General features: G+C 47.2%; 1 protein-coding gene across 1 annotated transcript in view; it reads left to right on the top strand.

Annotated features, from left to right (window-relative positions):
* Positions 1-12,915, top strand: part of CNTNAP2 (contactin associated protein 2) — a gene marked incomplete at its 5' end in the record, with an annotated part of 1,317,366 nt that overhangs the window by 1,180,887 nt on the left and 123,564 nt on the right. The window contains one exon of the mRNA XM_007955953.1: positions 9,251-9,487. Within this exon, the coding sequence (XP_007954144.1) occupies positions 9,251-9,487 (237 nt within the window). The remainder of the gene's footprint in view (positions 1-9,250; positions 9,488-12,915) is intronic.

Here is a 12,915-nt window from a genome sequence, read left to right as displayed (position 1 = left end):
CTCTGATTCTCAAGAGATAACTCAGTTAAGCTAAAGCTTAACTAAAGGGTTTTGTACATAGTCAAACACTCCCTCCTCCAATGGGTCCAGCCCAGTGAGAGTGAAGCCAGAGGTGTGAGCACCAGGCATCCTAAATCACCATCCTCGGCCACCATCTCTCCAAACCCAGAGGCACCATAGAATAGGTGTGTTTGCAGACTTCTCCTTCCACCTTGAGACATGAGCTGATGAAAAATTAGAAATAAGTGAATCTTTCCATTTTCCCCAAACTGTGGAATAGAAGGAATGACGATATGTACAGGAATATTATGGTAAAAAAGTGCCAGCACACAATTGGCACACTGGGTGTGGAGGGGAATGTCACAGGTAGGTGAGTAGACAGAGATGGGCTGGTCCACTCTGAGTCAGCATCCTCACACTGTGTCTCTTTGTTTTCTGAGCCCTGAGAACAGCAGAGTCTAGTTAGGGCCTTGGGTCAGAGGGCAGGTCAGTGGGGAGACACTCTGGCAAACAGGCCTGGCAGGTCACTAGGAACAGATGCTTCCAGAAAGCCACTTCAAGATGCTCCAGAAAGTGTATGTTCATGCCTACACACAGTGTTCATACACACACAGCATTCATATATACACACAATGTTCACATATACACATACAATATTCATACATGCACACTGTTCGTACATACCCACGGTGTTCATACGCACCATATTTATGCACAAACATTTGGAAGATGCATGCTCACATGGATACATGCATACTTTCTGAAAAGACACACACATTTTCTGGAAAACCATGTGGTGGTTGACTTGTGTGCAGAGAGATAGATACAGATCCAAGTAGAAAGCTGTTTTGCAAATATCTTTATTTCATATAAAAGTGGATTGATTTCCTATAACAGTAAATAAATCTAGTTCTTTTTCTACAGATTTGGTAGGGAAAAAAAGAGGAATGCTTAAAGAATCTACAAAGGGGAAAATGTTTCTGATACAAGAGAGAAATAGTAAAGGTTTTATTTGTCAGCTTTGTAATGGAAGTTGTCTCTCCACGTTGAAATATCATTTTCATTGAAGTAGAGGCAAAAGGGTCTGCAGTGTTAATTTCCCCAGATAAATACAAAATATCAGAGCATGAAAACTTCAAGAGGGTTCTTGCTGTGGTGGAGGTCCAGAGACTTCAATAACTCAAGACCGTGTGCAAGAAAGCAAGGGAGGGGTGGGCTAGATCCACTGTCCATTTTCCTTCTCCTCGTTCTCACTCTGTTCCACTTCTCCTTCCCTTCCACCAAAAGGGGGTGAAGTGACATGACAACATCATTTGCCATGAACTCTGGATAATTCATAATCCTGGACGTATTTTCCCCGAAATGCACTGATAGCCAATTATTTCTCACTTCTTGGTCTCTTTAATGTGAATCTTTGCTTTATACTAAACATCTTTTTTGTTTCTTTTAACTTTTCATTGTGATTTGGGTGAAAGTTTATCATGCAAGTTGGCTTTCACTGCAATAATTCAACAATTCATACACATTTGTTTTGTGACATTCACCGCAATCCCCATAATACAACAGCCCTCTTCCCACTTCCTGTTGTTTCCCCTTCCCATTTGTCCTTCTTTCCCATCCCTTCCTGCCTGTGAGCTTTATCTCTGGGCAAGTGCTGCCCTTTGGATCTCATATGTTTCATTGTCATAAGGGTTGCATATCTCCTTGGTGTTACTGCTCACCTTATGAGCTTATCTGTTATTTGGCTGGAAGTTGAGCTATAGTGGTGAGTTCACTTACAGGCTTGAAGGGTATCTAAGGGCCAAAGTCTCAGGGGTTCCACCAGTCTCTATCAGACCAATAAGCCTGGCCTTTTTGTGGTTTTGAGTTTTGCTCCACATTTTTCTCTCACTCTCTTCATGATCTCCCATTGTGACCCCTTTCAGAGTGGTTGGCAGTGGTGGCTGACCACCATCTGCTTCTTCTTGTCTCATGGTCATGAAGGCTGAGGTTTGTGTAGTCCATTACTCCTTTGGTCTACTTGTTTCCATGCATCTTTGCTTTTCTTCACTATTCTTTGCTTCAGACAAGGAGAACCAATAGTTGCTCCTTAGATGTCACTTTGCAAGCTTTTCAGATCTCGGTGGATACTCACCAAAGTACAACACAGTGATAGGTTTGGTGTCAAGAGGAACCAGGCCAGAGAGAGAGTTTTGAGAGACAGTTTATTAAAGGACCTATCTGTATGCAAACAGGACAGGGCTAAGATGGCATCAGCCTGGGCTGAGCTCAATAGTGCATCAGCCCCACGCTGGGGGAGCTGGGAGGTTTAAGTAGGTTTTGGTCAAGGGTAAGACAAAGTTTATCAGCAGTCCTATTGTGGGAGAGCAGAGTACAGTTATTTTGGCAGTAATAGTCAAAGTAGCAGATGTTCATCTGTATTCCTGGAACTGTACACTTCAGTCTTGTTGCTTTGTTTTGTGGGTTTTTTTTTTTGTTTGTTTGTTTGTTTGTTGTTTTTTCTTGCACTATCGCTTGTTCTCAGAACTGGGGCTTAACCACAGTCCTGCTATACAATTTCCTTTCAGGAGAGAAAGTATCAGGGGCGAAATGTAAAAAGGACAGCATAATAAAGCAACATAAGAGTTCCAAACCAAGGTTTACACCTATCACATAGAACACTGTCTTTGTAGACTGTGTTACACCAATTGACCAGGTATGCCCTGAGACTGTGGTCCTGAGCCCCCACACCCAGTGACTCATTGCCTCAAGGTGTTTGATTGTGGCTGAGAAATTTTCAAACCTTTGCCCTCTGTGTGTTGTACTATGTTCATGGATGCATGGCAGCCCATAGAAATACATTTGTAGAACTAACCTCTGTCACACCTGTATATGTTCGTGGGCACAGTCCACTCACCTTCCCTCACCTACAGTGTGAGCACACCTGTCCCTTTACACCTTGTAGCAGCCATATTACGAAAGGAAGAGGAAGCGAGTGCTGTCTGCCTCAGGAATTCATGGTCTTGGGTAGCAGACACATACATAAACCACCCACTGTGGTATAGTCTGAGGAAGCTTTACAGGGATCATGCTTGTTGTTTATTTATATAAAAATGAACATTTACACCTCATTGTCATAGATACAACCAGTGGGGGTCACTACCAAACCAGGACACAGCCCAGGGCCAGAGATCCAGACTCCTGGCCTAGGAGCAACCAGGATGGTCTGGGCCTACCCCCCTTGGATTCTACATGGCCTCATAAATGCTTTCAGCAAACATTTTCTGAAGAGGCACAGAGGGACCCACCAATCAGAGTCCAAAAGTCCTGTGAGGCCTCAGACAACTTTCTAGGAAAATACTAGAGTTCATGAGCTGCAGGAAGTAGGAAACCATCTGTTGTCGTGAATGGCCCTCGAGTCGGCTCCCACTCTTGACGGCCTTATGAGCAGCAGGATGAAATGGTGCCCGTCCTGCGCCATCTTCCCGCTGGTGTGATCGCGTCCGTTGTCGTGAACGCCATCTTCCCGCTGGTGTGATCGCGTCCGTTGTCGTGAACGCCCTCTTCCCGCTGGTGTGATCGCGTTCATTGTCATGGCTGTTGTGTCAGTCATCTTATGGAGGTTTTTTTCCTTTGTTGACCCTCCACTTTACCAACATCATGTCTATTCTACCCAATTGCCTTTCCCGACAGTGTGCAAAGTAAGTGAGCCAAGTCTCTCCATGCTCACTTCTAAGAAGCACTCTGTTTGTATTTCTTCTAAGACCGATTTGTTTGTTCTTTTAGCAAAACATGATGTGTTCAATATTCTTCTCCAAGAATACCATTAAAAGAAAAAAAAAAAAAAAAACGTTGTTATCAAGTCCATTCTGACTCATAGCACCCCTAGAGGACAGAGTAGAACCAGCCCACAGGGTTTCCAAGACTGTCAATCTTTATAGAAGCAGACTGCCTCATCTTTTCATCTTTCTCCATGGAGCAGCTGGTGGGTTCAAACCACCAACCTTTCAGTTAACAGCTGAATGCTTAACCACTAAGCCATCAGATCCCCTTAGAAAACCGTAAGCTTGCAAGATTTCATATACTCATGTTCCATTCAAGAGAGCAACTGCAGATGGGTGTCCGTAGCTCACTGTGTGTTTATGTAGCCACTGAAATTGTCCACATGCATCTTTTCCCACCTGGTGAGCAACACTCCAGCTGTAATGTCTGTCCACATTGCAGCCACGTACAGAGCATGACATAAAGGGATGGAAGAGGTGAGCTTTGAGTCTGCATATCTGTGTTTTACTATCGGCTCTCTGAGAAGCCATGTGGCCTTACCACTCTGTGCCTCAGTTTCCTCATACTGACCAGGACAGTAACATCTACCTCAAAAATGTTGCTGTTGCATAATCCAGTGAGAGATTCTGTTTGAAAGGTGGTGGGAATTCGGTCGGCACTCAGGTCCCCATGCCCTGTGGTGTGGCCCTATCTTCATCCATAAGCACTCATGTCCCTGTGCCCTGTGGGTGTGTACCTACCTGCACCCATCAACACTCATGTCCCCATGCCATGAGTGTGCACCTGTCTTCATCCATCAACACTCACGTCCCCTGCACCCTGTGAGTGTGGACCTGTCTCTGTCCATTGACACTCATATCCCTGTGCCCTTTGAGTGTGTCCCTGCCTGCAACCATCAACACTCATGTCCCCGTGCCCTGTGAGTGTGCACCTGTCTGTATCCACCAGCATCCATGTCCCCATGCCCTGTGAGTGTGCCCCTGTCTGCATGGATCAGCCCTCACATCCCTTGTGAATGTGTCCCTGGCCCAAAGTCAAAGGTACTTCTCACTGAATCTATATGTTGTCAGAAGTGCGAGTAAGTTGCCAGGCCTTTTTTCTGGGGCACTTCTGGGTGAACTCCAACCTCCAACATTTCTGTTAGCAGCCAAGCACATTAACCATTTGCACACCCAAGAGGACATACAGTCAAGGAATTCTGTGTGGCTCCACAGGTCAGCTATGGGAGCTGGAAGATCAGGAGTGCATGGTGGGAACCAGAGAGGACGCAGCAGTTCACTACCTATGAGCAGAATGGGTGGAAACAGCCTAGTGTCTGCAACAGGCACATGTTAAATAATTAAATGCTTTTACAAATGAACAAGTAACACAATTCCTAGTGACAGTAACTTTCAGAACACTGTGACATTAGCAGGCCAGAAACCAAAAACCAAACCCAGTGCCATCGAGTCAATTTCAACTCATAGCAACCCCCTTTGGGTTTCTGAGGTGGTAAATCCTTATGGAAGTAGCTTGCCTAATCTTCCTTCCGAGGTGTGGCTGGTGGGTTTGAACCACCAACCTTCTTGTTAGCAGTCAAATGCCTTTGGCAGTATGCCACCAGAGTTCCTTGACATTAGCGGACCAGGGGTAAAACAAGCAGAGGGACCGGGTCAGGGACAACTGTGTCATGCAAGTGATCAACCTGTGTGAATGTTCTCTGGCTGACTAAGCCACCATGAACAGGAAAGGAATCAGTAGGCATTAAGAGCATCTGTTAAACTGCAGGTCACTGAATTCTGTTGAACACAGCATTCTAAATGATGCCTTGTTCAACACTTTCATTGACAAATTACTCCTTTAATTAACAGTGTTGTCTAAGCAGGTGTGTTAGACTGGGTTCTCTAAAGAAACAAAAACCAGCAAAGCTTATACATATGTAAAGAGAGAGAGAGAGATTTATTCTTAGGAAAATGGCTCACAAACTTATAGAAGCCAGCCAGTCCAAAGTCCCTGGAGCAAACGTCAGGCTGGAGACTTTTCCCCACAGGGGCCGAGAAGCTCACCGCTGGCAGGCAGTACACTGGCTGTTGACTCCAACGAATGACAAATCCAAGATCTCCAGGCCAAACAGTAGACTGCTCACTCATGGACAGTTGTAGGCAGCACAATAGAATCCCGATCCACAGAAGAATGTCTCTCTTTCCAGGATGTCCCTGGATATCTTGGAAGCAGGCCACACCCCTAGGGAAACTCTCCCTGAACAGATTGGCCACTCAGAACACAGTCATCCGATCCCATCATGGGAACAACCACACAGAACTGGGGTTCAGCCAAGTTGACACACAGCTCCAACTATCACAGCAGGTGCAACATCTTTTCTCTCAAGATGCTCACTTTGTAGGGGAATGAAATGGAGAAGTTCCGACTTGGAATGTGAGTGAATTTCACCTGGAGGAGAATGCACTATAGCTATCAAGATGCTCAGATTCAGCTTGGCTCAGTCCAACCAACACTTGCTGTGGTGGTGAAGGCTGTCAATGTGGCTGGGCCTGGTTCTGAGTGGCTGGGCAGCTGGATGGAGTCATTCCCCATGGTGAGACTCATGATCACCTCCGTGGTGGAATCTACTGGAGCAGCTGAGTAGCTGCCTTAGGCATGTGGGCTGCTCCCAGAATATAAGGAGAAGCCTTGGGAAAGGTCTCTGCAGCTTTCTGGCATGCTTGGCCCCTGCATGTAGCCGAGTGTCATTCAGCAGCCTGCCATGTTGTCTGCAGATCTTTGGACTCTTAATGGATTTGCATCAATGGTCTGCCATGTGGTTTGGCGATATCACGACTGTGCCTTTTTGCTTTTTGACCTTGGGTTCACCAGCCTCAGCAGCCAGCAGCTGCCTGGGTGAAAAGAAGCCTCCAGCTTCAGTGGGCCAGGAGCAAGAGGCAGAGCTAAACCCCAAGGTCGAGGGGCTTTCACCCAGCCCCTAGAGCTGCCACTTTGAACTCGGACTTCTAGCCTCCAAACTGTAAGAGAATAAACTCCTGTTAGTTAAAGTCACCCATTTGTGGTATTTTCTGTTAGAGCAGCACAAAGTAACAAAACACTTACTGACTAAAGCCACAAAGACACGACCCTTAGTCTCAAAACACACTGTCTGGTAGGACACAGGTGCCTGACTAAGGCAGTCAACCTTGTTGTCCCCTCCCTTCCTCTCCCCTCCCTTCGCTTCCCTCTTCCCCTCCTTCCCCTCCCTCCTGCTCCTTCCCCTTCCTTCCCAGTGTGGAGGAGGGCTGTGTAGTGGGCCCACTACGGGGCCTGCTTATTTGTGACAGTCTCTGTGTGTGTGCATGTGTGGGCATTTGCATGGGCATGTGTATCTCATATCAGTTTCCAAGAAAGGTGTTTGTGTGTGCACATATAGGTCAGTAATTACTCTTCTTTGTCATATTGCATATCTACATGTATGTATAAGCAAATGAAACTCCAAATCCCTTGCTTTGGGGTTGATTCCAATCACGGCAACTCCATGTGTTACAGAGTAGACCTGCTGCAGAGGTTTCCAGGCTGTACCCTTTGTGGAAGCAGACCACCAGGCCTTCTTCAGTGGAGCTTCTGGGGGAGCTTGAACCCCCAACCCTGGGTCAGTGGTGGAGCACAAACCATTGGCACCATGTACAGAGAGACACTACGCTAAATATCTGTATGTACATTTTTATATGAAAATGTGCATATACAGATGTGAAAAGTATAAATAGAAAATAGATCTATGGCAGGTAGATAGATGGATAGATAGACAACGGATGGATGGAGGATGGATGGATCGATGGATGGATTGATGGATGGATGCCTGTATAGACAGACAGACAGGCTGGTGGTAGGGGACAAATACAGTGAACAAGTGTACCATTTTTGAAGTGGGACATCCAGACAAGGGCTAGCAAGGTCTTTGAACTGTTCTTGCAGCTTGTCTGTGTGTTTGCCCTGCCCCTAACCACACAGGAGCCTGTGCCACTGTGTGTGTTGGTAATGGCCACAGTTTCAGGAACGTGGCCCCGGAAGCCCCATGCAAACTTCTCCCAGTGTAGTCCTCAGTGAAGTTGTCCGGTGCTGTTGGTATTGAATGCTCAGGGCGGGGCGGGGGTGCAGAGCACAAGGCTCATGGAGTGGCCACAGTAGCACCCTCTCCACCCGTGACACAGGTGTGTGTGTGCCACTAAGGCTAACAAGTAGGTACCTTTGGTATTTACCTCCTCTGTGCAGACACCTGGAGGTTATTACATGAGGCTGACCTGGTAGTGGCCTGGCCATGGAGAGAATGGGGTCACATACTCAGGAGGGACCTGTGTCCACAAGGCCGCCAGAACAAGGAGGAGTACCCACCCGCCCAGGGCCAGCGTTTTTAGTCCAAAACTATTTGAGTTAGTGAAAGAAAACATGGGGCCACAGAATACAAAGTTGGGGGGAACCCCGGCAGTGATGGGGAAAGTGCAGACCTGGAGGGGTTTTGGTGACGGGGCCTCAGCCATCCACAGTCATAACGTGCTACAGAGCCGGACAGGCCTGACACTCAGTACGGGTCCGGGGATGCAACACCCCAAACGTCACTCAACGCTTGCAGGACACGAGTGCCTACAGGTGGTACTGGTGGCCCAGGCTCGTGTCCTCCCTCAGGTGGTCTCAGCTCCCACTTCCTCGTAGATGTTAGGGGGCTCTCGGAGAGTTCAGGGCCCAGCAGCTGGGAAGGGTGAAGGGTGAGTAGGAGGGAGGAAGGCACCGCACACAGTAAAGTGAAGAGAAGGAAGCCCACCATGACAGGGGCTTGAGAAATGCTGTCTGCTTGCTTTTCTTCCATATTCTGCCGGACCATGACTTTTTTCAGAACATTCGTGGTGATGAAATAAGGGCTCTTATCAGTTCCCTGGTATCTGGGACAAAGGACCACACAGGGGCTCAAGGCAACAGGAGTGTTCTCTCTCCTCCTGGAGGCCAGAAGTCAGACACCCCGATGTCAGCAGGACCCCAGTGTTGGCAGAATCACACTCTCCCTGAGGCCCCATGGGGAGTTTCCTTCTGTGTCCCTTAGCTCTGGTGGCCCCAGGTGCCTGGGCTTGTAGCCACATCACTCCTGTCTCTGCCTCAGTCGTCACATGCCCGTCTCGTCCATCTGTCTCTCTTCACGTGCTGTTACCTTCTCTCTTTTCCTCATGTCAGGACACCAGTCATAAAGAGATGAGGCCTGCCCAGTGAGCTCAACTTAGCTAGTTACATCTGCAAAGAGCTGCTTCCAAACAAGGTCACGTTCACAGCTACAGAGGTCAGCACTTGAGCACAGTTCACCCACAGCAGTGTCCATTGGCCTGACACTTGCCCAGCCTGGACCCCCTTCCTGGGCCGTGTCTGCCCTTAGCCAGCTCCTGCAAGGCCATCACAGCGAACTGCCTGCCCGAGTTACCTGTCAGGAGCAGGCCCACACTTCTCATCCCTTTTCTGTCTTTCCTTTTCTTTTCAACAGATGTTGGCGCGTTTTTTGAGGAGGGGACGTGGCTCCGACATAACTTCCAGGCTGCAGGGACCAGTGCCAGAGAAGCCCCCAGCAGAGGCAACAGCGTGCCTGACCCGCAGAGCCCGGCCCCCGATCTGGCCCAGGAACAGCTCAGCCTCAGTTTCAGCACCGCCAAGGCGCCCTGCGTCCTGGTCTACATCAGCTCGCACACCACCGACTTCCTAGCCGTGCTCCTCAAGCCCACCGGTGAGAAGCCAGGCACAGAGCGCTGTCAGGGAGGCTGAGCCAGACTAGCAATCAGAGCTCTGAGGCAGGGCCCCAGGCCAGACACATCACTTAGAACCTTGTTTCCTGGCAGGAAGGTCAAGGAAACAACCCTGGTTTGGTGGCTTTGTGGCAACGTGTTCTTATCACAATGTTGACGAACCATGTCCAGTTCCGTACAGGATCCATCTGACAGGAGTTCAGGATGGTTTCATTCATTGTAATTGGACTCTGTTTATAGTTTAAGAGTCCTGGGGGGTGCAAACAGTTAAGCAAGCTCAACCACTAACCAAAAGGCTGGTGGTTCAAACCCAACCAGAGACACCTCGGAAGAAAGGCCTGGTTATCTGCTCCTGAAAGTCACAGCCTTGAAAGCTCTGTGGAGCACAGTCCCTCTCTGTGCACACGGGGTCACTGTGAGTCAGAATCAACTGGCCAGTGACTGGCCAGATTTTATTCATAATTTAGTAATTTTGTATTTATAATTATTACTTTATTCCTGCCAAACAACTGAATTCACTACTATACGCAATAGAGTTGAGCTTTAAAGTAGTAAAATTACTTTCTGTGCATCAGTAAATTATCCTGACGTGGGATGACGAATCAGTCACTTCCTCCAGAACATACAGACGTTAAACAGAAGTAGGAAACCAAAGATGTTGCTTAGTTCTCTAGAGCTCCTGTTACAGGAAACCACAGGTGAGTCGCTTTGACAAACAAAAATTTGTTTTCTCAGTTCGGGAGGCTTCAAGTCCACCTCCAAGTATCAGGGCTAGAGGAAGGCTCTCCCTGTGTGGCTCTGGAGGAAGGCCCTTGTCTCTTCGGAGCTGCTGCTCCTGGGAGATCTTCACATGGCTTGGCTTCTCTCTTCTCATCTCTGCTTGCTTTGCTCTCCTTTGATCTCTTGTGAAAGATACACCTCCTCTAGTCCTGCCTCACTCACATAACAGAGCTCATTCCCAAGTAGCTCCATAAACACAGGCACACGGGCAGGACTGACCCCACGCAGTTTGGAGGAACACAATTCCACCCATGACGGAGGTCCTCCTGAACGCTCTGGGAATTTTGCATTAACGAGACGTGTCTCTGCCATGCCACTCACCCGGTTGCCGTCAAGTCAGCTCCAACACGAGGCAACCCGTGTGTCAGAGGGGAACTGGGCTTCACAGCCTTCATTGGCTGACTTGCTGGGAGTCGATCACCGGGCCATTCTTCTTAGGTGCCTCAAACCTCCATCCTGCAGTGAGCAGTTGAATAGATTCCTAGGTGCGCCACCTAAGGACTCATCACTAGGATGTTCCAGTTGTTCTGGGTCATCAAGTCGGTTCTGACTCCTAGTGGCCCCAAGTCCACCAAAATGAAACCCTGCCGGGCCCTATGCTGCCCTCACAGTTGTTGCTAAGTTGAGCCCGTCGTGGCAGGCACAGGGTCAGCCCATCTCAGGCAGGGTCTTTCCTTTTTTTGCTGACCCCCCACTTTACCAAACACGATGTCCTTCTCTAGCAACTGGTCCCTCCAGATAAAATGTCCAAAGTATGTGAGGCCAAGTCTCTCCTTCCTCACTTCGAAGAAGCATTCTGGCTACACTTCTTCCAAGACAGCTTTGTTTGTTCTTCTAACAATCCAAAATATTTAATATTCTTTGCCAACACCAAAATTCAAAGGCGTCAACTCTTCTTTGGTCTTTCTTATACATTGTCCAGCTTTCATATGCTTATGAGGTGACTGGAAATACCCTGGCTTTGATCAGACAAACCTTAGTCTTCAAAGTGACATCTTTGCTCTTTAACACTTCAAAAAGGTCATTTGCAGCAGATTTGCCCAATGGAAAACATCATTTGATTTCTTTTTCTTTGTGGGTTTTTTGTTTGTTTTGTTTTTGTTTGTTTGTTTTATTGTGATTTAGGTAAAAATTTACAAAGCAAATTCACTTTCCATACAGCAGTTCATATACACTTTGTCTCATGACATTTACTACAGTTTACCCCAATGCAACAGCTCCCCTCCTGATAGTTACCTTTTCCCTGTGTCCATCTCCCCATGCACTCCTGCCCCCTGAGTTGTCTCCCTGTGCATAAACAGCCCTTCTTCCTCCCATAATTGTTCTCTCCAAGGAGTATATCTAACTCAGGTAAATATTAAACTCATGTGCCTGTCTTTTGTTTGGCTGGAACCCAGATGTGGGTTAAATTCCAGACCTGAAAGGCAGCTAGGGGCCACAGTCTCAGTGGTTCCACCAGGCTCTATCAGACCAGCAAACCTGCTCCCTTTCCACCACCCCCCACATGATTTTGAGTTTTGTTCCACATTGTTCTCCCTCTCTATCCAGGATCTCCTACATAGATCCCCCTCCAAGTGGTTGACAGTGGTAGCTGAGCACCATCTAGTTCTTCTGGTCTCATAGTCGTATAAGCTGCAGGTTGTATGGTGTACCAGTTGTCAGGACTGATTGTTTCCATGAAATTCTGGTTTTCTTCATTCTTCTTTGCTCTGAATGAGGAGAGACCCATCATTGAATCTAGATGGCTGTTTGCAAGTTTTTAAGATCCCAGTCACTACTTGCCAAAATAGGAGGTAGAACAATGTTTTATGTAGTATGTTCTGCCAATTGATCTTGATGTCCCTTGTGACTATGGTTCCAATCCCACAGCTTCAACTATTCAGTCCCTCTGAGTAGCTGGCTGTGACCAAGAAGTCACTACAACCTTGTCTCTTGTCAGATCTAGTATACACCTGGGAATTCTTACAGATCATACAAATACATTTATAGGACCATTGTCTGCCAATCCTATACATGGTTTTGGGTACACTCCCCGCTTTATAGACATACCTAATAGTTCAGCCTGCCCACTCATCTATCCACCCATATACCCATGTTTGCCTTCACTGACAACACAATACTGTATGTGCAAAAGGGTTCACCTTTGTTATCTGTACTGCCATATATCTGTCTACGTCTTCTTCTTCCTAATGCCACCATGTTGATCACTCACATTTGGTACATTGCCCTTCTCTTCACCCAAATCAATACTTATCTCTACCTATCTAACAGTGTTCCCTCCCTTCCCCTCCCACCCCTGGTAACCAACAAAGAAAATTTCCTTCCATATCTAAACCTTTCCTTAACTTTTACCATAACAGACTAATACAATATTTGTCCTTCTGTGATTGACTTATTTCACTCAGCATAATGTTCTCCAAGTTCATCCATGTTATGCAGTGTTTTTCAAATTCTACATTATTCTTTGGGGTTGCATAGTATTCCACTGTGTGTATGTACCATAGTTTGGATATCCATTCCTCAGTTGATGAACACCTAGGTTGTTTCCATCTTTTGGCTATTGTAAATAGTGCTGCGATGAACATGGGTGTGCATATGTCTGTTCTTGTCATGGCTCTCACTTCTTTAG

Source organism: Orycteropus afer, unplaced genomic scaffold (genome assembly GCF_000298275.1).
Source record: "Orycteropus afer afer isolate SDZICR_OR568_19922 unplaced genomic scaffold, OryAfe1.0 scaffold00556, whole genome shotgun sequence".
Classification (NCBI taxonomy): domain Eukaryota; kingdom Metazoa; phylum Chordata; class Mammalia; order Tubulidentata; family Orycteropodidae; genus Orycteropus; species Orycteropus afer.
This window is presented reverse-complemented; position numbering and strand designations above follow the sequence as displayed.